The sequence below is a fragment of the Poecilia latipinna genome, unplaced genomic scaffold, assembly GCF_001443285.1.
Source record: "Poecilia latipinna isolate Pla-1442-1.1 unplaced genomic scaffold, P_latipinna-1.0 Scaffold696, whole genome shotgun sequence".
Taxonomy (NCBI): Eukaryota; Metazoa; Chordata; class Actinopteri; order Cyprinodontiformes; family Poeciliidae; genus Poecilia; species Poecilia latipinna.
The window spans coordinates 112147-137072 of NW_015113312.1; the positions used below are offsets into that span (position 1 = coordinate 112147).

Consider the following 24926-nt stretch of genomic DNA (forward strand, 5'->3'; position numbering starts at 1 on the left):
CAAAAACGGTCACAGGACGTCTGGCTGATCTGTGCCATTTGGCAGAGGAGTCTGTGAGAGAGAAAGAGAGAGATCACCCCAAGTGTCAATTATCGCACATTTGATGGTACTCCAAACAAATTTTCCCACAGCTATCATTAGTAAGTGTGAAAGTAGAAATTGTGAAACACACAGGTGGAAGGGGAAAAAAAAGAAAGCAGGTCCTGTAAAACACAGATTTACAATAAACATTCAGAGAAGACATGTAGCAGAAGCTGCGCGTCTTCGCATTTCACCTGGAGAAAAACGTGTTCCTGCAGTTTTTAACAGTTTTCCAGGTTCTCGTGTTACAGCCACAGCCATCGATGAGGCGTTGGGATTTTATGTGGCAGACCAACATGAAGCGGTGCAAAGGATATGACTTTAAAATGTTTTTACGAGTTACAAAAATCTCTCAGAGTGGCTTAATTTTGCTTTCAGTCCCTCTGGATTGATGTTGCTGCAGTTACAAGAGTTGTGCGATACTTCATATTTTAGTATCCGATACCAATATCGATATTTTTTATTCAAGTTTGATATATAAAACTTCTGACTTTAAAGTATTTCTGTGTTTCTTCTATGAATTGCTTTGTTTAAACTTAGCACAGAATTTGAACAAACTTTGTAGGTGTCTATAAAATAAAATACTGTATGACATACTTGCACAACAACCAGAAACATTAGAAAAACAAAGCAAATATTTGTGCATTTTCATTAAATAAACAAAGCACACAAAAAAGTACAAATTCAGATCAAATCAAAGCAAAATATTTTTTTAGGGAGAGTTGAAATTTCAAGAAGAAATTTGAAACTAAAGCACTGATCTTACCACACTAGTATAGATCTGCTACTGATATCGTATTGGTGTCGACGTTACAAATATTTTTAAATATTTCGATACTATAATATTTCAAGCAATTACTGCTGCTTCTTTTGGGCTGCATATCTACAAGGATTGCAAACAGAGAGATTAAACTCTAAATACATTCTTCTTTCCATTCTTGTACAAAACAATTTCAGTGCAGTCATTCCCTAAACAGATTTCGGTCTGGACTTTGACTGGGCCATTCGAACTGATGAATATCCTGCATTTTGATTTAAACAGCGTCTTTGTGACAATTTGCTTAATACCCTATTCTTTCCACCTCACAATTATTCACTACTTTGTGACGGACACAGAATAAAATAATAAAAACACCTTCATTTTGTGGATGTCATGTGACAAAATATGTGGCTAAGTGTTCATTGGGTGTGAAATCTGTTGCAATGCACTGTAAAATCCCATCAAATAGGATTTGTTTACTTTAGTTCATATCAGTCTTTGCTGGTCTCCAGGTTTGTCCCCTGTTCTCCTCCTATCTCCCCTATAACTTTCGATTTTCTCCGTGGCCGACTTACCCAAGGTTATGTTTTGAAAGAGGCTTTTTTTTGCCTCAGTGGAGCTCCGCTCTCCCGCCACTGAGCCGCGCCACCCACCCCATTCCCTCCACTACATGACTGAACCCAGATAGAGGGCTCAGTAAAGGAGAGAAAAAGCCCGGAGAGACGGAGACCTGAGCAGCCACCGGAGGAACGGCGCCGGGGCCAGGAGGCTAATGGCCTCTCAGTCAGTGACCGGTAAAGATGTCTGTCAGCGCTTCTACTGACAGCACTGCAGCACTCTAGCTTATAACTGACCAAAACAACGGTACAAGAGCAAAAATATATATATATATATATATATATATATATATATATATGTAAAGGAGATATTCAATTTGAACAAAAGAGTTACCTTTATTATGCTTGGTAGCATAACAACCTTAAAAACCCGACTCGTCCACTCTGATAAAGGCTCATTGAGGTTGAAAGTAGATCACTTTGCTGTCAGATTGGCAAAGAGAGTGCAACTTACTCCACCTCAGGTTAGTAGAAATATATCTTCTTTATTTTTATTCTCCTAGTTTCTACTTCAAATCTTGCAGGACTCAGAACCTCTGAATCAAGAAGTCAACACCTGTTTGCTCCAATTTGTTGCTTTTCTGTTAACTGTAAATGTCCTAATTGGTCACACATCCCTTATCTTTAAGAAATCAGGTACTTAATAATGTTTGATCAGTATTTTATGTTGTGTTTTACACCATTACTAGGAAGTAATTGTAATTATCCTCTTTTTTTTCTTTTTTTTATCAGATAGAAAGGTAAGCAAACTTTCCATTTGTACATTTTCTTTCTGATAATAAGTGTACATTAACATTAAAGGCATGATTTCACAAAACACTTTTTAAAAAACGTTTTGTTACTTGTATATTCTGTAACTTTTGAAAATTAATTCTTCTGGCTTTATCACATGGAAAGAAAAGTAGTTTTAAGATATTCAGATTGTTTTTAATCCGGTTTTTATATTGTGAATTAAGAAAAAAATTTATGTATATATTAAAAAAAAAATAATAAAATAAAAATAACCATTCTGATGGGTTAGAAGCTTCAACCCAATTTTTAAAAATTTAAATGACCCAATTTAGGGTCAATTTCACCCAGCCTTTGAGTAGTGGGCATAACCCAGTATGTTAGGTCAAACCATCAATCCAACCCAGTGGAGTCAAAAAGACAAAAAACAGCCCAGACTTGGGTCGGTCCAAATTTGACCCAAAACTGGGTTACAAATTGGATTGTTTTTAATCCTGCTGTTTTTGGTGTGCATTTTAAAAGAGAACAAAAAGACAAACACAAAATCTAACCAATGCTTGTTGGCATTTAGCAAAGTCAGAACATTTTCCCAACTCATGAATAATGTGACGAAAATCAAAAACTGGGACAAGAGAACAAAAGTGTGTGAGAGAAAGACTGAATGTGTGCACACACTGGTAAACACGTCTTAGACTAGAAACTAGAATTGTACCAGTTCTTTGTGAGTGAAGACTAATTTTTGGGGAGCTGTAATTCAGAGTGCATGAACATTTCTTATCCCCGTCGAGCAGTCGGTCTGTTTAAGGCGACTGATTGAACGGTTCTCATAAGATCATTTGTCACCATTCTGAAAAGCAACAGCTTCATTTGAACATGACAGGCCCATTAGGAATTGTGACACATTATATAAAAGATGGAGCGGTGGCAGTGCTAAAGCAGAGCTGTCATGTCAGCCGAGGACGACTCGTCTCACAAAAACCTGTTAGTGAAGGATTTAAAAAAAAAAAAAAAATCCTGCAGGTGGAACATTTCTAGCAACTTGCTACTTGCTTAATCACTGCTGCTTTCCCAGGGTTCTCAGCGGCCTGGGAAAGCATTTATGTGAGAGCACTTACTGAAATGTCACTTCCCCGAACGCCGTGTATGTAGATATTTATTCTAAAGTGCTCATTCTTTGATTATTGCTTCCCATACCTGCCTCCATTAAGAGGAGCTTCGGATATTTTCAACAATATTTACGTATTGTATACAGTATATGAATATAAAAACTTCAGTTTCCTTCATTTGTGTTAAAGTGACGTCAGAAGATGCAGGCCGTGACACAAAACTGAACTTTTCTGCTTTGGCTGCAGCTGAAGGGGACTGCAGCAGGAGGACTGGGCCTCCGGTGACTGATCTGGAATCGGGAAAGGCAGCATCCACCGCTTGCCATGAAAAGTTATAACATGTCAGAGTCTCTAATTACGGGGCCGTTTAACTGCCAGAGTATGGAGAAATTTTTTCTGCACACATTTTCATTTTGAAAGCAGGTCTTTGTGTTTTTCTTCTCAAAACTTGTAACCTTGTACTCAAAACTTCCCCTCGCACTCAGACTTAGTCTCTGCTCACTTACAAAACATTCTCTTTGCTTCTGGAACACAAAATGCTCCATCGCCTGGCAACCTCTCAGCCAATATAATGAAAGTGTTGTACTGGGTGCATTTGTTTCTTTCTAGCAGGTGTGCCTGTGTGGCTGCTATCGATTGTAGCCACCTGCGCCACCCGCTGGATGTAGGGAGTTGTAAACATTCATAAAGACTCCTTAATGTTTATGACAGGTGTTATACAATGTTTATGACAGGTGTTATACAATGTTTATGACAGGTGTTATATAATGTTTATGACAGGTGCTATATCATGTTTATGACAGGTGCTATATAATGTTTATGACAGGTGCTATATCATGTTTATGAAAGCATCATGTCAGTCTTATCCACACCCCATCAAATAAAGTTTTACCAAATGTTCTCAAGCCCCTTTATGTCTTATTAAAACGAGTTTTTGCATCCTGCTATACCATGTCGTAACAAGAAAACTGCTCCTGAATTTATTTCCAAACTTTGGCAGTTAAAAGCTTCCAAATATAATTACACAGCAAAAATTGTGTTGTATTTATTTATGGGTTGGTTCTTTGGATGAGTGGTGAGAGCGGTCAGACTCTTCACTAATTATAGTCATCACCAAAGTCGCAAAGTTGGCACCCCCAGTGCTGCAGCGCAGGCCACCTCTTATGCAAATATGTGTCGTTTTTTGCCACTCTGACTTATCTGATGAGAACTAAATGCTAGTTAAAACACTCTCCTACCGCAATCATGAGCCAGTACCTGTTTTATAATTTGATAAAATGGTTTAAATGGAAAGGGGGGGACTTAAAAAGCATTCTGATAATATAAAAAGAAAACAGAGGATTAAAAAAAAGAGGGACAAACCCCCGGCTGCTTTTCATTTCTGAGTTAAAATGCCAATAACACAGTTAGATGTTTTCTCCTCTTTGATCCGCTTTGCAATCTCCCCGGGCAGCATCAGATATCCAGCAATACCATCAGCCTGGCCCCCATGAAGCACGCTGCACCGCTTGGCTCTGCTCGGGCCCGATCGATGGCTTCAGACGCACCCACGCCTCTGAAGCCACGGTTCCAATTAGATCTACCACTGTAACCACGAAAGAGCCGAGAAAACAGAGACAGATAAGGACGGCACGTGAGACTGGAGTTACGCGGCAAACAAAAGCGATAACATTTGTGCTCCTTGAGAGCCCTCGAGATGGCAACGCGGCTCTGAAAGGCAAAGCCAGACACCGAGAGAAATGGGACGGCAACAAAATACCCAATGCCTTCACCCCGCGTGACATGTGGTAAAAAAAGAGAGAATCTTTATAAAAAAATTTAATAAAAAGTAAATTAAATGGAAAGTGACTGGAAGAGCCCAGGAAAGAAAATTAAAGAGGAGGAGCTTGGGGAGGAAAATAAGTAAAAAAAGGAGATTATTTAAGAGAACTGCAAACATCTAAAAAAAAACAAAAAAAAAAACGCATTTGCCTTTGAAACATCAGTAATTATAATTCAAGCTGCCGAAAGAAACAGTGAAGCAACTTCTAATCATCAGTATAAAACTCCTCCTCGGAGATTTGAGAAACAAACTCAGCCAAAGGTCCGGCTCTCCCTACCATTACTGTCCGACACGCACTCCCTTCTGCAACGATAAAAATCTACTCCCCACGGAGTCGCGACGTCTTTCACGAACAAGCCGACCCCTTTTTACCCATAAACAATTTATGGAGCCTGATAACGTCGTAATCCACAGCATCTCCATGAATCCTCGCAGACCAGATTCCAAAACCTGGAACTCAGCCCCCATCGTGCCGCGCTCTTATCAGACCCGCAGCCTCTCGCTCCAGGCCTGGTATCATCCGTCTAAATCAGGAGCTGGCGGCTCGTACAGTGCGACGCCCGTGGGCGGAGGAGGTTACGTGAATCCAGAGCTGTTGACATGAAACAGAGTCTGGAAAGGTGGAGATACAAACATCAGGCTGCAAGAACCTCCAGAAGAATGTTGCACTACGAAGGTGGAGGGCTGGGTTTGAGCGCCGCAACAAACCTGGAATATGAATAAATGTGATGTGGAAATGACATTAAGCAACTGGTTTCACTGGGAAATAGTGAAGTTTTTTCTGAAAACAACACACGTATGATTCTGAGACTTTAAAAAAAACTTTTTCGTGACTTAATGTGCTCATCTGTTTCTTCTTAGACATATTTTCAAAACACATTTTCCCATATAGTGTCTGTGAATGCCTGACTTGCGCCCAGAAAAGTGGTCAGTATGGCAGCAGCGGCCATGTTGGCTGTTGACCAGCAGCTCAGGTCTAGGTAAACATCTGTGCCTAATTTGATAAAATTCCTTAAAGCATTTACGAACACGGGAACCTGGAACTGTTGCATATTCCCATAAACGGTTGTGGCAGCAAAACCGGATATCACTCACATATAAGATCGGACAAAAATATAACTAAAACCACAAAAACTGAAATATCAGCCCAACTTTTTCCACTTTTCTCGGTGTAGTAGGACATCTCAAATGTGCACTGCTTCATAGCAGTCATCTCAGAAAGCGAAACTCATATTATATAGAATTAGAGTGATATATTCCAAGCCTTTATTTGTTGTACTTTTGATGATTATGGCTTGGAGATCATAAAAAAATAACTAAAATGAAGTGTCTTGTGAAATACTGTGACAGTACTAACTTGCTGAAAGTGGGATGTCCATTTAACTAACTTTTTGTGATTAAAAGTAAAAGAGTGAGACTTTCAGCTACTTCCATTCACGGCTGCTATGTTTTACACAGCAGCTCACACAGCCGATCCTTATCGCACCACAGCTCTGACAGAAGTGACCGTCTCTGACACAACCAGGCACATCTGGGTAGCAATGATGGTCATAAGTGGAGCAGACATTTAGACTGAGAGAATATTTGTATTTTTTTTTATTATATCTTTGTCTCCAGTTAATACATTATTGTGGAAAATCAAAGACAAACTGGGTCTATGCTGGCAGACAAAGATCTGTCTGTTAGCTCTCTCCCTGACTTTGTCACCACATCAATATGAACCACATTAAATCATTTCTGTATTGATGTCTGAGTTTGTTTTTCCCTACGTAAGGTCTCAACTCTTTGGTCTTCTTGGCAGCATTGTACTCTGATTATTTTATTAGTTTTTTTGTCACATTTTTTCTTGACTGAAGACATGAAAATGATTGACAATGACAACCAATACAAGCTACGAGTCTGAACATAATTAAAAGGGAAAAAGTTGTAATATTGATGAGTTCCCTTTTTAATTATTTAATGTTATTTGTGAAAGAAAAAGTCTACTATCAGCCCAGAGTACTTGACCATCCAAATCTGCTGTCTGATTTCTGCATCGAATCCTTTTTTTGCGCGACACACCAGCTGGCGCGCAGCTTTAAATTCAGACAACAAACATAATTACATTTGATTTTACAGCAGGCGCGTGCTCTTTTATCGCTCCGGGTGAAGACTTGAGCTTGAGCCTAAAGGTGCCTGTGTTCTTAGCTCGCTCTCTGTAGTCTCCTCCAGGTGACTGCTGCAGCGCCCCGGTATAAAACGCTCATCAATCACAGAGCCTAATCTCAGGTTCTCGCTGGCACCTTCATTGTGCGAGCCTTTTCTATAAGGCTCCCTTCACATAATGCCCCCTCTCAGCCTCCTTCTGACAGACCGGCGGCCCTGCAGCTCCCTGCCATGAGGGCCATTCTCAAGTGGCACGTCTTTGAAGTGAGGCAGTGGTGGCGCTTCGGCTAATCTGGACATCTGGAGGCCCAGAGGGTGAAGGCGGACAGGGGCCAAGGACGTGGCATATAGGTGGCCACAGATGGCTACTTGATGTTTAAATGTAATCATTTGGATCTGAAGCAGAAGGATTATTTGCAATGTTAATCAAGAGGAAGAGATTTTCTTTTCTTTTTTAATCTTTTTTCATTTTTTTCCACTTGACTCAGTTTATATGCGTCAATAGTAAATCAGTATGGCTCGTATCAAACACAACATTTTTGGCGTAGATCACGAAGAGGGCGGTTTATTAATAAACCCAGTCTTTTCTTGTCCTTTTTTCAGATTCTGCATCGTCTATTGTTGTGGTACTGCAACTTTGGCTGGATCGCCGGCACTTCATTTAGGACTTGAAGGTTTAAACCAAGACTAAAAAAGCCACTTGTTGCCTTTGAACCGTCACACTGGTTGACAGCCAAAAAACTGTCTGGAGTTTTTCCAACTGTTTTAGGGTCATTTTGATGAGCTGAATCCAAAAATCCCATTGGTGTTGCTCAACCAGGTCAACTTTCTGAGCTATGGATGCAACATGAGCATCGAAATGCATGACTTGTCCTCACGTATGGATCGGTTTCCTGATAATCTGATCAATGAGCAGGAGGAGAGACGCCATCAGGACAGAAAAGAGACGATGAAGACGTAAGGTTCAATTCACATGTACCTTCACTTATTAGTTTTTATTATTCAATTTACAGAAAATCCAAGTTTGTATCATTAAACTAATACACTCTGTCAGAAAACTTTTTTTTTCCCTCCTAAAACCTTTTTTGGATGAGAAATATTAACAGAAATGAACTGATAATGTGACAAAAATGTAATCAATTTACTCACAAGATCAGATTTCTAAAAATCAAATTAGAATAAAAATCTGACCTGACTGAGATGTTTATGATGGAAACACTCTGAACCGCCTCGTTGCCGAACTGTGCTAGGCAAATAAACTTGATCGACTGATTGATGAATTGAGTTCCAATCAAAAACAATCGTTTCAATGTGTTCCTGTCAAGGTTTCAGTCACCATGCAGCACTAAGACCGCACTGTGATACATCTGGTTTGGTTTTACTAAATATACGCAGAATGAAAAAGTGAGTGGGTTTGTGTCGTACTTTGCTAAATATGTTCAGATTTTATTCCACAGATTAGGACAATGTGTCGTTTGGCAGTTGTCATGTCTCATGTGGGGTTCCTCAAGGCTGCTTTCTCGAGTCATTTTTGATTAAATCAATAAAAGCTTCTCTTTCCACAGATTACCACACAATCGCTTAGCATACATATGCTGATGACGTAATGCTTTATGTTTCTGCGTCAGCACAATCACTAAGAGAGCATGTCTGTAATATCAATGAGCCAGTTTCACGAATAAAAAAATTTTATTGATTAAAATCCCAGCATTCCAGAGGCAGAGTACAATCTGAACTGGTCACTATTCCATCACAGATTCCTTGAATCATGAAGTTTTACTGGTATTTTTCATGTATTGTCTGTCTAATTTGATTTTTCTTATCCTCTGTTCCCTCATGTTTTCTTGTAAAGCACATTGAATTGCCGAGAATGTGAACAGTGCTACGCATATCAAGCTGTCTTCCCTTGACTCGCTTGAGCCAAAAATGAGATTTGCAACATGGATGAACTGGCTAAGGCGAAGAAAGAGCAGCTTTAAGACTCAATGAAGAAATTTTAAAAATAAATCCAAAGAACATGTTTGCAAAATTGCTTGGAAAGGCAGAGTGTCCTCCAAAGCAGCTCCCTTCTATGTGTGTGTGTGCGTGTGTGTGTGTCTTTATCTGCGATTCTCACCACTGATCTTTTTTTTTTTTTTTTTGTCTTTCAATCTTTGTTGCAGCTCCTGGCAGATGAAACGCAAACAGCCCTATTCAAAAATAAACACAGCAATTTTGAGCATTTTGACATTTCATTTTGCCATATCTGGTATTCTGTGCTTCAATCAGTTCCATTTCACACTGTGAGGAAAAAAAAAAAAAAAAACAGGTTTCTTGTGCTGCTGTGCAGATGAACAGCCCAGATAGTGGGTGGGTTTTTGACTCCACGATCATTTCTACCTGGTCGTTTTGTGCTTTCGCGTTTATTTTTATACATGCAGCCTGTTGCGAATTGCAGTGGGCTTTTATTGCAGCTGACATGATGATACCTTCATTCATGTACATATAGAGACAGAAAACTGTCTCCTCAATTAAAAAGCATAGAAACTTGGCAAATCCATTCAGTTATTTAATTAATAAATGTCCTTCAGTGTATTATAAGCCTGGCAGACCGCTTGTCCCCCCACCAGGCTAAATAAGCATTGTTCATTATTAAATTTTTTTTTAATGTTTGCATTTTTTAAGACTTCTTAGTTGGTAATAATCTTCCAATTTTCTAATAACACAATCATCAAGTGATATTTTCATATTTCTTGTCAACTTTAAAAAATGTTTAACTCAAAAACACGATGATTGACGAATGACTGCCTGAGCGCCACAACCACCAGACTTACCAAGTTTTCTGTGGGAAACCTTGAAGTTGTTCTGAATTTTCCTAAACATAACACAAACTCCATCTGATTCTTCTGATAAAAACATTTCTCACTGGATGGTCAACCCTGATTTCTTTGGTTCTCCTCAGACAGATTACCACAAAGAACCCATGCTAATAATAATTATCTACAAGCTGCTGCAATTATTTGTGGTATATAGTAACTATTAACCAGACACTTTAAGGCCACTTTAAAGCAAAATGAACAAAAATAAAATGTTCCAGCAGAGAAAGCTACTATTCCTTGACCATTTATTGCTAAAACCAAAGATCACTTTCTTCCTCCCTATGCAGTTGTTGAAAACACCAAAAAGCCATTTTCATGCATTTTCTGTTTGCAGGATTTTAAAAAAAGCAACAAGGCAGATTTTCACTGAAGAAATTTGACAAATGGACGCAAGAAATCCATTAAAACCACGTGTGTGTGTATGTGTGTGTGTGTGTGTGTGTGTGTGTGTGTGTGTGTGTGTGTGCGTGCGTGCGTGCGTGTGTCTGTGTGCGTGTGTTTAGAATCTTTTTTGCACTTCAGCCACACTTTATATGCTCACTGTTACATTCAATACAACAGGTGTATTGGGTTAATTTTTTATGCTTTTGGTATTTATTTTTTATTTTTCTGCTTTTTTATGCATAATAATAATAATAATAATAATAATAATAATAATAATAATAAATTACATCACTGCTATTTTGTTAAGTCTACCAACATACTGACAATCATAAATCTTATGTCTTATGTTTTGGACACTAAAGTAGGTCAGTTTGATTGAAAATTGTCACCTCAGACTCACTGCTCACAGAAGTGGTTTCCAATCATTTTTGCTGTTTGTCAAAATATGCAAAGTTAAAACAAATATTTTTTTTAAATCAAATAAAAATCAAAAATAATTTGACTGTAAATCATTCATTTTTGTAAATTAAACATGTAGTATTTTCTTGAAACAAAGTTGATCCTGGGGGAATATTTTGGACACACCTGGCCTACTTTATGCCTTTTGAATTCTTTCAGCAGATTTATTTACAAGCACTTTCTTCTTTAACTCTGCCACATTTGCGTCCTCACTGCTCTGTGACGACACAGTGGGAATGAAGCACTTTTAATACATGTTTGTTAAACATTGACGAAGCACAAACGTAAAGCCTCAGAACATTTTATCAAGCTCTACTTCTACTGTCTAATGATGGTAGGACAAAAAAACAAATTATTTTTAAGGTATGACACACTAACATATAAGTTTACACGTAGATAACAATTTATATTGAGACTTAATGGCCACCAAGACGCCACTTTCTGCTGAAGTCATAACAGTGAGCGACATAAACGTGGGTCATCGTCCTGCCAAATTTGGACTCTCTGTCATCCCAAATTTAAACTCAAACCAAAAACAAAAGTTTATGGATTCCTACGTTTCTTGAATCTTTCTGTGATTGTTTAAATATATGTTTTTATGTGGCATTTCCCCCCTCAACTAAACAAATGGACACAGATTCATTTGTGCCCATTTGTTTAAAAGTTAGCTTTTATGGTGAGATTAGTGAAGACTATGAGTTTTAAAGCTGTTTTGACGTCTTTATCAGGGATTCTGACTAATGCAGAAACTGTTGTCCCAAATAACTTAAGTACTGAAGTTTTAGCGTGCAACAAGTTATTTCAACTTTACGTAAAAGTATATGCAAAAAAATCTGTTTGGATGACGTCAGACCTTGGATGGAAACCTTTGGATGTTCTTTCTTTGTGCACTCAGGCTGGGTGAGCGGGTCGAACAGAGGCGTGGTCGGGCTCGTCGGGACCGCCGAGTTCTGCGTGCAAACAGCTGGGAAGAGGAGGAGGAGGAAGAGGCCAGCCAGAAACGAGGGGTTGGAGTCCTGTGAGGACGCTGTCATGGTGATGACCTCTCTTCTAACTGCCAAGGTGGGCCTCTGGGAAAAAGCTGGAGGAGAGAGGAGACGACGTCAGCACCGCGCGATGCAACATTCTCACACCTGGCTTCAAACGAAACCCGGCTCTCTTTGTCGCTTCAAAAATGATTTCCGCCCTCTAACTTTCGGTTCCTCGGGGGTCTCTGCTCTGAATGCGGCGCGGGGAAAGAACAGACAGCGGATTAAAAAAAAAGAGAGAGAGAGAGATGTAAAGAAATACACTTTTTTTTGGAGGGGGGGACGAAGCACTGAAGAATGAATGAAAATGGAAGCCAGATAACGAGAGGGTAGCTGGCAAGACGAGATAAAAGGGCTGAATAGACTAAATACAGAAAAATGAAAATGAAAGCGGGAGAACTCAAGGTACAGAGTCTATGAAGGACAAAGAATCGAAAAAGTGCTCAGGAAGCAAACGAGTCCGATCAAAGAAGTGCCTGACCCCTGACCTCGGGACAATTAACCACGCTTGCAATTAAACTCCGAAAGTTCATTTAATGTCTGGTTAGGAGCATGAAATCGAGTGGGACTGGTTAGTGAGACTTAATGATGCAAAAACAAGCTGATGTGAAATTCTCCTTTGAAGAGAGCTGAGAGAGAAAAAAAGAAAATGTTTCAACATCTTTGATTTCTGTCTACACCCGACGTTTTTACAGCAAGTGATACATCTCACTACATGAAATGACTTTCCATAATTCTTTCACTCCAGTATTCAAATATTATGCCAGCAGAGCTACAAGAAAACGACCACAGCTCGAAACACACACACACACACACGCACACACACACGCACACGCACACACACACGCACACGCACTCTCAGGCAGTCTTTTACTTTCTAACTAAATGTAATCTCTTCCAGTCGTAACTTATGAGTCTGCATTGCTGAGCAGAGACCAGCAGTTCATCATCTTCCACCCTGCGCTCCTCACCCTGTTAGCTTAGCGAGGTGTAATGTCATTAAAGCAGATTAAAAACCCACAGCGTCAACTTTCCGGAGCACTTTGACTAGGTTACATCCCCGTGCTGTGTTTTCCTCACTAATGCTTCAATCAATAACCAATTATTAGCCGGGTTGAGTTGCAAATCAACCATATTGGAACGCAATCAATTATCCCACTTACAGTAGCGGCGAGCTAATTAGGCGAACGCACGCGGTGAATGTCGTCACGGCGAAAGGGAGGCATCGACTCCGAGCTACTGGTGAAAGATTTCTGAACCAGAAGCGAGCGACTCATGTTGCATTTGTCGCATCGTTTATCGTTTATTGTGGTAAATTTCTTATCATGATTTATTGTTGTCACGATAAATTAAGGATTTTTAAAACCACCTAAAGCTGTCCGTGTGGTCAAGGTTGCTAATTTTGCCATTTTCACCCCTACAGTTTGTTCAATTGCTATTCTGACATTTAAACATAAAATAAAGTTACTCTGTGTAGCTTAGTGATATAAGTAGCTCTTGTTTATGTGTTACATTTCTTTATACCCGTTTGTAAAGAAGCGTATTACAAATGGTGTGTTTGTCAAGCGCAGTTACCTGAAAAATAAAAATAAAAATAGTTCTTATTGTCACTTTTATTATTGTAAGATGATAAAATGTTGTTCATAAAGTTTTTATTTATTTATTTTTCACTCGAGATCAGTGTCTGTTTGCCGACTCACCACTTTTTTTTACCATTTCATTTTTCACATTAGCTCAGTATTTTCCATTCATATAATCACACAACGTTCAGCACTAATGCATATTTTAAAACAATTACCTCTGGAGATTTTTTTTTAATTCCGCCCTTTTCCTATTTATTATGATTTTAATTCCACTTCAGGCCAATTGGATCCAAACGAAATATCAGTTTAAACCAAAGAACATTAATCTCCTCTTCACCAGGAAGTCAGAGATTTCCGTGGCATTTCAGCAAAACCGCTGCCTCCGTGTGTCTTTGTGAGTTTTTTGTGAAACATTTTTGTGAAAAAGGTCTTGAAAAGAGCGACGGATGGTGGTGCTTCAGTTTCCACACCATGATGGTTGTGAAAGGTTTACAAGAAGTTAAGCAAGAAGAAGTGGAGTTTCTCCAGCTGACCCTTCATCCAGCTGGAGAAAACTCTCTTCTCTTCATCCCCCCCCCCCCCATTAACATCTCTTCGTATCACAGAGTCACAGTGAAGGAAAACTTCAGCAGTTTTGAAACTGTAACTTCTAATGCCTTCCTAAATCTTAGCACGTGCCTTTAGCATTACCGAGTGACGACGGCACCTGATTGCCTTACAGTAGACAGTGAGCAGATTAAATAAAGCGACTTTAATGTGCTGTGAAATGTGAACCAAATGGTCGGTATGAAATGTCCAGAGGCAGATGGATCGGATATCAAACAATCAACTCCACAGAAATGCAAAACAGAAAGCAAGAGTGAACTGAGGAGAGAGCGAGACAAATGAAAACTCCTCCACAGGTTGCATTATGTTTGCAATGAAGTAGAAATATGTACACATACGGCTTATTGTCTCTGTTTTATCACTATTTGAATTATGAGGACATTCACCACAGACGTCCCTGGTTGGTGTCCGGCTTCACCGTTAGCTACTATAATAGCGTTAGCTGAATGGGAAAGTGCTGGTCAGACACTGTTATTTTTCACCCAACAAGTAGGAAAGGGTTTCCTTCCTACATCCTAAATCAACAAGAAGGAATTGTTTCTGATGCAGTAGATGATGGACTGAAAACGGTTCATTCTGGCTTTAACCCACGAGTCCCCTCAGCGGCGAGACGCGGTTAGCGCCTGGACGTGGGGCGACCAAGTGAACTCGGATGCACGCGAATCTCCACTCTGGAAAAACTGGCAGGGCCCAGCCACGGACAGCTGGTCACACGCCACGCTGGGTCACAGCATGCGGGCACAAGTGATGCGTGCTGCGTGCCAACATCGACTCCTGAGAGCGACTTTGCTCCTTTCCTCTGCGAACAGAGGAGTGTGCATGAGGGAGGAGCGGCTACTTAAAGCCTCTGCAAAGAGGCCTTAATAGGGTCCATCCAATTTCCCGTCCCGCTGTGTCGAGGATCACCAGTAGTTTGTTGTCGGCGAGGAAACGGTACACCGGGTACGACGGCTGCTGACAGAGTTGTCTCAACAAACACTGACGTGCAGGTTCTACTGTAAAAGACTCGCAGAGCCTCTGATAGTCACTCAGTCAGACACAGAGAGTCGATGAAAGGAACTGTGTGTGTGCCGAGAACTTATGGGCAAGCTGCATCGATCCCAGAGCTCAGGATTTATGGAAGAAACGTACAAATACTGCACCAACAAAACACGGGAACATGACGGGATTTATTTAACTTTCACTGATCAGGCATAAAAGTTATGACCGCAGAGAGGAGAAGAGATAATATCTATTTGTTTTTTTGCAATTATTGGAGGGTGAATTACAGATTCTAAGTGAAAATGTAGATTGTAGACATTTTATGTACTCTATATGTCGTGTATGTGTTAAATACTTTGACCGCAGTGCTTATTACTAAATTGTTGCCTTTTGTCTTGTTTGGTATTTTTAAAAGTTAAGATCTGATTGTACCACACGTTATTAGGGTCACACTAAGAAAATATTAAAAAAAAAACTGTAAGAGTCATTAAATTACAAGAATAAGGTCGAAATTTTGAGAATTAAGTTGAAATTATGAGAATAAAGTCGTGGTATTTTAAGAAAGTCTAAACTGAATAAGCTTTACTCTGGTAATATTACGACTTTGTTCTTGTAATATTGAGTTAATTCATGAAAAATAACTTGTTTAAACTTCATTCTTGTAAAATGATGTCTTTATTCTCAATTTTCTGTTCTTTTCTTAGAATGCATATGATTGGGGCAAAAATTAAGGGAAAATATTTATATGTCGAGCACCAATGAAGGTCTTCCATACATATTTACTCTCCTGTTTCCTCTTTCATGTTATGGAAAAAAAATAAATAAGTCATGCTGTATCAATTTCAAGATAAAAACTTGGTACATGATGCACAGTATGAAACTTAAACAAAATGGTTTCATCTATTAGGAATCGTCTTAACATAGTTTAAGGATTTAAAAAAAGCTGAGTAACAGACTCTCTCCGTCTGGCTCTCATACAGTAAAATACCCAGATTGCTAAGTGCTTTAAACGCGGAATAGAAATTGATTATCACGTTCCTCAAGTGCTCCGGCTTAATTATTCTAATAAGACAGAGCATTTTGAAATGTAAATCATGCCGTCTCTCCTGTGGATGTGTGCGCTGAGAACTTGCGGCAGAAACTCATTTCGAGCCTCACGCCGGTAAAGAAGGCTCCAGGCAGAACAGCTTCTGTTGAGGTGCGCTGCATTGATGCGTCCCTGGAAACAGTTTGCTGTAAACAACCCAGAAAGAACGAACCCCAGTCTCTTCTCTCTCTGCAGCTCGCAACACAAAGTGCACAGCGCCTTGAAGTCAAAAGGTATTTTTGGGAAAGCTCAGCCCAGATAAATAAAGTAAAACGCCTTTAAAAGAATATGTAACAATCCAGATGGCGGTCCGTAAGTCTCAACTGTTCCCAGGCCGTCATGAGTCTCTCCCAGAGATAAAAACGTAACTATGGCAACAGAGCGACAAGCTTGAAGTGGAGCGGCAGGGGAGCCGGGTTGAGTGCATTTCGGCTCCAAAGGAAGCGCCGAGCGGAGGTCTGCTTGATGATGCAACACGGCGACAGGAAGTGAAGCGAAGGGCTTCAGACCGTGAAAACAAACGGAGAGGAGTCGAGTCCTGAGAAATAAACTGTGACTCTGTGAAGTGACCGGAGTGTGTTTATATGCGTTTATACGTCAAATCAGAACTTGCTTTAAAGTCCAGAGAAAACTTAAGTCGTGTTTCGGAGATTAGCAATAGAAAATTCTGAAATATCTTCTTCACTTGCTTATCTTTCGTAGCAAACGTTTCAGCAACTTTTATGAAGCATTTAGTTGGATAAAGATCGTCCGTTATTCACGTTTTGTTGTCCGTTTGTCGCACCATAAAACGAAGTCGTTTGAGTTCTGATTGGCAGTGAACTACGCCACACTTCAATTAACCAATTAAAGTTGTTTCAAGGCCATTAAAGTCACAAAAAGCCCTTTGACCCTTTAATAAGTTAGTTTATTGCGAATGTGTTCATTGTAGTGTTAAAAGCCCAAATAACGATGACTAAAATGTTCACCTAAATGAAAATCTAAACAAAAGTATGATTCAAATATTTCAGATTTACTTTTCTTTTTTTTTTTTTGCAATAGGAAATTAGAAATGTCGATTATCTTTAACTAAAGTAAATCATCAATAACTTCAGGAAGTTCTACACCTTTCAAGGTCACTTTGGAGACCTGAACTTGGACTGGCTTACGAACCGAAGCTGCATGTTTTTGGGGTGTTGGGCGGAAAGACCTCGGGTCAGAAATCGACCGGAGGGACCTTCTTGTTGCTAGGCAACAGTGCTACTAACTGCCACTCTGGAGCTCCTACAAAAACTTCAACATTTAAAAAGAAAAAAAGGGAAGCAGAATTTAACTTTCGGGAGGAAAGAGGCTATTTTTTGATCCAGCTTGCCACTCAGCAGTTGTGTCCATCCCAGTCACACCAGTCGTAAAACCATCTCCTCCTCCTCCTACTCCTCGTCTTCCTCATTTGGCAGAGCGGACTTTAATAGACCAGGAGCTTCCAGAGACCATACACGCCATACTCGCCCGTCTAGTAAGGAGGTTGCCTCTAATTACAAGTCAGCGCCGACTCCCTGAGCCCAGCCTCATCAGACTCTGTTACGACAGTGATTAAATTGCTTCTGGTCCGTTGGGGAGCGGCTATATGCGACTTTTATGCGACGCGTGGAGAGGAGTCTGCGTGACCGGAAGCCGGGGAGGGGGGGAATAACAGGAGTAGCGTGATGCTTTTAGATGAATTTGTCACTCCCAGATAACACATAGTAGGACGTGTAATTGGTGATCTCAAAAGCGTGGCTCCCACAGGACGAATCTCCCCTTTCCTTCAATTTGTTAGAAGTGATTAGACGTCATTCCTAAGCGTCTTTTTTTAGCAGTGTTTTTTTGTTTGTTTTTTTTAAATCGAGCCCCTCTGGAGCTTAAGTGCATGAAAAATGGCGCGCTCGCACACAGGCCGCCGCGAACCTCCCAACGCTAATCATGAGCTTTTCACTGCGCACAAATAGTAATGCCTCCTGCTCTAAAAAGCTCCCAGGAATTCTCAGTCTTGGTGCAAAAATAAAATGAATTATAGCAGGAGGCAATAGCACCTGCTTCCTTCCCCAAACTAAAACGGCGATCGATGCCTCCAACCCCGGAGAGAACATCAGCAAGAGCTCATTTCACACGTCTCGTTTTATCCGACCTCCGCAGAAAGGAGCCGGTGAAGAAGGGAAATAAAGTGCGTGGATGTTAATGTGTCTCCGTTAAATCACACCCAGCGTACACTGAGATAAGCGCAGACAGGCAGAAGCGCATTCCCGTCCCGTTCAGACTCCCTTACTCTCGCCCTTGGGGTTGGGTGGTTCAGCCGAAGCCACATTGACCATGTCGAATTGACCTCAATAGCCCGACCCCACTAATCTCCTTAATGCTAACCTTTGTTGGAGGAAGATATGTAGGAGAAATGTCCGTGAGCGTCGAAAAGGAACTGGGCAGGACATGAAGTCAGTTTAGGGGGGGGGAAGGACGGTGAAACGAGAGGTGAAGATGGTGAGACAGTGGGTCTATTTTCTTCTTTTATGACGGGAGAGGGTCCTGGAGGGGTCAGGGCAATCAGCCCTCTCTGGGTTCCTCTAACAGCCCTTAGGAGGAGCCGAAACAGACAAAGAAAGGATCGTCTAAAGGAATTAGAGCTGGCTGACCTCAGACTGGAGAGGCAACGGCTGGTTGGAACAATACAGAGCGACTCAGGATGATGAGGCGACATGGCGACATGAGATGTTGTGTCTCGTATGAAACTTAGCTGAGCGGCGTAATCAAAATTTGTTGAGCCCAAACGATTGTTGGTGAGACGACAAGTACAGGACAATCAACTTTCTGCGAAGGGGAATAAAGATACTGAGTTCCAAAATCAACAATTTTCCAGTAAAGGCCGCTGGTGGCAACAGGAGGTTTGGTTCTTGCATACACTCCCGATATATACTATATACTTTTTTTTGTTTTTGCAAAAATATGGACAAAACAGTAACTAAAAATCTCTTACAACTTAGTTGAAAACGAAAGTCAACTTAATCTGATATTTCCAGTTCAAAAGGTGGTCCAAGAAAAAAAAAAAATGTTTTTATAAAAACCTCCAGTCATTACAAAGATCTCCACCACACTTAATTACTACAATTAATGGGAGGGTCTAAACGTTATCAAAATAATCTAAACAATTACAAATATAAAAACAATATTACAGATTTTGGTTCTAATCTAACTTAAATTATAAATAAAAGAAAAACTACACTGGCAGAACTTAGGATTTACAAAACATCTACATAAATGGCCACAACAGATAAAGAATTAAAACATACAAAATACTGAGTAAAAATGAGAAAGCACAGAAAATGTTGAGTCAATAATGTAAAAAGATATTTAACAAGTACAAAAACAATTATGTTGCAATGAAAAATAAAAGCTAACGTTAGCATCAGAAATAATATCAAACAGCTCCATTCTGTCCAAATGCCAAGTTTTAAAGTGGATTTCATAAATCAAGATTCTTTGGAAGGAAACTTCTCCCGGTTAAAGTTGTACTGAGAGCCTATAAAGTGTTACAATATTAAAAATATATAGATTTTAAAAAATGCAAAAAGGTTGAAAGCAGCAACAGAGCAACAGATGAGTAAACAAGGCCTGGTTCTGGCAAGGAGGTTTTTTTTTTTTATCACTTGTGTACATAATTTAGCAATTTGTATCCTTGAATTAATTGTCAGACAGCACTAATTAGCAATTTGTTTCATTAAATTAATAAAATGTGCCCTTGACTTGCTTAACCATGTCCTTGTGATATATAATTTGCTCTCAAATTAGCCTAATAGCATAAAGCTACTCCATCAGCCGGGGGACGATTTAGTGCGGCTGATCAGTATGAAAGATCAGACGGAGCGTCTGGGGCAAAACAACAACGCTTTTCATTCAGAGGAGTGTTTGAGCTGCTAGGATCACATAGAACAGGTCAGATAGAGTCAACAACGTGCAAAAACACTTCTAGCTGTGAGTTTCTGTTGATTGGTGTTGAAATAAAATTGATATTTTCAGGACCTTTCCCAGGATGATTTTTCTTTCTCACTTAAGGAACGCAGTAACAGAGCTAAAATGTCTCCTCTCTGTCCGTCCTGCTCTTTCTGTTTCATGTTTCCTGTCGGTCGCAGGCTTCACTGGTCCTGGTGGCGAATCCGGAGATCCTTCTCTCCAGCGACGCTCTGTAGTTTACTCCGAGGTCTTCCCAGGCGAGAAATTAAACTTCTGGGTTTGGTCCAGGGCTTTTTTCCCCTCCCAGTGGGATATTCAGAGATTCCCTCCATCATCTTAATCCACTCTACTCTGAGGTTCCCACCGTGAGCTTCTCATCCTAGTTCTACGGCAGAGTTCGGCCAGAGCTCGTTTCGGCAGCTTGTATCCATTCCTTGGGTCACTTTTTCATGACCGTAGACGAGGCCGGGAACGAAGCTGGAACATAAAATCGTCTATCCATCTCCTGATTCTCTCCACAGCTGGTTGTAGACATGAGTCCTCAAAAACTCCTCCACTTTTATTCTTAGGAATTTCTGCGGCATTAGTGGCGTTTATTTGAAAGTGGTCCAACAGGAAGGGGCAAAGAAACGAGGATGTGAGTTAAACTTGGGTCTTCAGTCCCAGAGTGATCTCTACTTTTATTCAGTTCACCTTCTCCAGTTCAGAAACACGGTTTCAGGTTTCAGACTTCGAGGAGGAGTTGACTCTGGAGTGAGATCCCGAGGCTCCCAAACAACACACCGTCTTTTCCTCGACTATACCGACGCGTACGCCACCCCCCCACCCCCCACAAAATGCCTTTGTTGTACAAAGCCAGGACTGGTTGTGGAAAACCAGCACATCACACGTTCCCTTATATCAATATTTGAAGATGAAACCCAAACGAAAGCCAAGATTCAAAGCGCAAAACCTTAGATATGTACAAAAACACCAGAATGAATAGTTTATCACGTCTCTACAGTGTAGCATATATGAACATATAAGCTACGCTGGAAAACCCGAAGGCCTCCACATCAATAGATAGTTTCTAACCTCACCTGTCTCCAGTTTCAAACGCGGTCACCTGCACCGGCCAGGCCGCCTCTGCAGAGCCGCGGTGTGTAATAATACGCCGTGTCTGGCCCTCTGAAACTCTATTATGATTTCACTTGGCACTGTCGGCCACAGTTCCGTACCTCCATTCACACACACAGAGAAGCTATAATGCTGTATTATTGACTGCATTTCTCAGTGCGTCTACCTGATACTGTTTCATTGTGCGCACTGGGAGAACCCCCCCCGGGCGCAGATTCATTTAAAAACCGCCTCGGCTGGTTCAGAGACGCTCTGGGAGTGAGAGAGGGCTCAGGTCTGGCCACCGGTTTCAGGTTAAGAAGTTATTACAAAGGACCCAACAACAACGGGGTGGCACAGAGGACGGCAAATCCAGTCTCAAAGCAGTTTTAAAATCACTGTGGATGTACGTTGAGTCGCATCACAAATGCACGAAATATCTAAAATTCAATATATGTCACGCAACGCATGAACGTAGCACTGACGAGGCTTGGGCTGTCGATTCAAAACATCTAAAAAAAAAAGAGATTTAAAAGTTTTCATTCAACATAAACACCTGCAATAAGAGCCGACGTTACACGAGAGCTTCAGAAACTGCCAACAAAAAAAAAACATGAAAAGATGATAAACTGCTTTGAATCCACTCACGCAGCTTGCAAATATCTCTATCTCTGATTAAACACAGGAAAGTTTACCTGGTCTTATCTCTCTGAGGGAGGCTCGTAACTAGATGAACGCTGTTTGTTGAGCGAAGGAAGAAATGTGTAAAATTCACCCCCACCCCATCTGGATGGCAAATATTCACATAATCCTAAAACACCAGACCTGCTACCACAACACGAGGCAGCGATATAAGCTCACAGTTGAGAAACAAACAGGAGAACAAAAGTTAAAAAAAATAAATAAATCACCATATGCAGTGCTAAAAATGTAGTCAAATCAAAACGTGTTTACTGAGTAATACATTAATAAGACCGGGTTTTGTTTTTAGCACAAAAGAAATAATACAATAATCGACAGCTCTGTTAATTTGTTAAACGGCTTCCTTTAGTCTGCAGGACAGCTTTTAGTCTGCTACAGAAAAAACATTTCACAAATGCAGAAATCTTTGGTTTTGTCTCGTGCTCCATTTCCTTCAGGTCACCCAGCAGGTTTTCTATGTAATTTAGGCCCAGTGACTGAGATGACCACAAGCAAAGGTTTTATTGGGGCTGCTGAACTATTTCTGTGTTTACATTGTCCATCTTGTACTGGGATCCTGTTGGAAAAAAGCCCAAGATAAGACAGCTGTAGTTTTTATTTCAGTCGAGGTCAACATTTTTTTTTTTTTTTTTTTATTTTCAAAACAGACTCACAGCTACAGCTCCACATTAGCCTCATTGAAGAAAAACACACGGCTCTGGTTAAAGGCCTAGTGGACTTTAGAAAACTTAACTAATTTACAAAATGTGATAGGAATACAGCGGAAGCTTTTTTTTTCTAACATGGTTCTGAAACGTCGAATAGGCGTGTAGAGAGCAAGAATAAGACAAACAAATGACTGAAGCGCCTCAAATTAAGACCCCTTTAAGAACAAAACTGAAGCTGGAACAAAAGTGGTAGCATTTTGTTTGGTCTGTATACTGGAGAACGACTGAAGGAGTAAGAATTCACCTAATAAAGTAAAGTATGATACAAGGTATAAAGTCACAACACACGGAGCCGACAAGTCGCTGCACATAGTGTGCAGAGGCTCTTCTTCACCACTGACCATTTATTAACCAGCTGATTCAATGAGACTTTCTCCTTCGAGAGGAAAACATGGGACTAAATAAAATATGACAACAAGTATGTCAACAAAGCTCTATAAAACATTGTCATCACCATTTTGTTTGTTCAATTTGGAAACCTTTTCATAGACAGTATAGACGCTGGTTTCACTAACTGCACACATCCCATACTTTGTGTCGAGATACAAACTGACCAGTGGATAATGTAACGTATGTAGACTCAGGGTTTCCCCCAGTGTATTATAAGCCTGGCGGGCCACCAGGCTTTACTTCTGCCCCCACCAGGCTAAACGTTGCTTATTTATTTAAAGTTGCTTTTTAAATGTTTGCATTTTTAAGACTTTATAGTTGGTGTTCAGGTGTTAATATTCCAATCTTTCAATAACACATAATTATATTTTCAACTTTAAAAATTTTTAACTCAAAAACACGACGGACGCTGGACGAATGACTGACCTGGCGCCCAACCACCGGGCTTAGCAAGTTTTCTGGGGGAAACCTTGTAGACATCATATTTCATATTTATTTAGGTAAAAATTAAAGAAGCGGTTTCTTACTTTACAATGAATTGTTAGGAATACTCACCATTTTGTCTGCATTCGATGATGTTAACGCAATATGAAATACATTTATTTGACCAGCATCTTATCCGTTTCTTGCAGGAACATAATAATACGAGGCAATGAATGTTTGAACTTTTATGAAACTCCGTTGTGCTTTGTTTGTCAGCCTGCGTCGCTGGAGAAATGCCAGTTATCACTGATAAAAGTCTCTATATTACATTGATTAATGTCAACAAAAACAAATAATTTTCACGCGTCTCTTAGAAAGAACCCACTAAAAGAAAAACTCGCTAAATCAAGTGACATCAAAAACATTTAAATGTTTTGTTCAAACAAAAATGAAAAGCATAAATCATTTGACATCCGTCCTATCAAACAGTAAACCAATATATGTTACATAGATTCCCTGTCATGGTTTTTTTGTTGATATATGTTGTATATGTCCCAATGAGTATCGTCTGTCAAATTAAAAGTATCTTTAAGCAGGTGAAATGAAACGAACGGCTCATTAAGCCATTTTTTTTAAATAGTGGTTTTATTGGCCTGATGGAAACTCATAATTTTAAATGTTAGCTGTCTGCAGAAAATCATCACGATTAAGAGAAATATCAATTGTTTTGTCTAATCTGGTGATGGAGCAGCTGAAATAAATTCACTTTTCAGTAATATCCTAATTTATCTAGTGCGTCCGTACACGTTTCCTGATCTTTGCTCTTTTTTTAGTCAAACTCCATTTTATTCTTTTTTAATTATGTCAATTTATTAATTATTTTTTTTAAGAATTAAAAAGCTATTATACACACTACAAAATTAAATTAAGATGGAAAATAAACTTTTCATGTCACCCTGCAGCACATTCAGTCCTCAGCCAGAGAATGAGATTTCTTGTAAATTTGCAGTCATCCAGAGTCATAACCTTCTTCTTGTTTGGCAAAGTGATTTGTCAGAGGGTCAAAGGTACAGTGCCGGCATGATGGGCTATTATGGGAGGTAAAAGACAGGGGCATGAGTAACCACTTCAACCAAGGCCCTGATCCACAAATTTCCTGCTGAACACAGCCACAAAAGAGGGGCGCCAGACACTCTGAGGCTGTTAATTGAAGCGAAAGGCTACAAAGAAAAGGTGGGCTTCTATTGGAGATGGAGCTATGGAAAGCTTTTATCCTGGTTTTGCTGCTTGTTCTCGTTATTCTTTAAAATCAAATGAAACGTACAGGAAACTCTCTGGTCTGAGAGTTTTCTTCTTCAGTTTGTTAAACTTGTTGAGCGGAGCTCAGGTCAGCCTGTTGGCTC

The 24926-nt window shown here is 40.0% G+C and overlaps 1 protein-coding gene across 1 annotated transcript in view; it reads right to left on the reverse strand.

Moving 5' to 3' along the window:
• Nucleotides 1-24926, reverse strand: part of LOC106954993 (semaphorin-5B-like) — a gene marked incomplete at its 3' end in the record, with an annotated part of 216152 nt that overhangs the window by 112137 nt on the left and 79089 nt on the right. The window contains exon 3 of the mRNA XM_015044887.1: nucleotides 11815-12042. Coding sequence (XP_014900373.1) covers nucleotides 11815-11995 — 181 coding nt within the window. The remainder of the gene's footprint in view (nucleotides 1-11814; nucleotides 12043-24926) is intronic.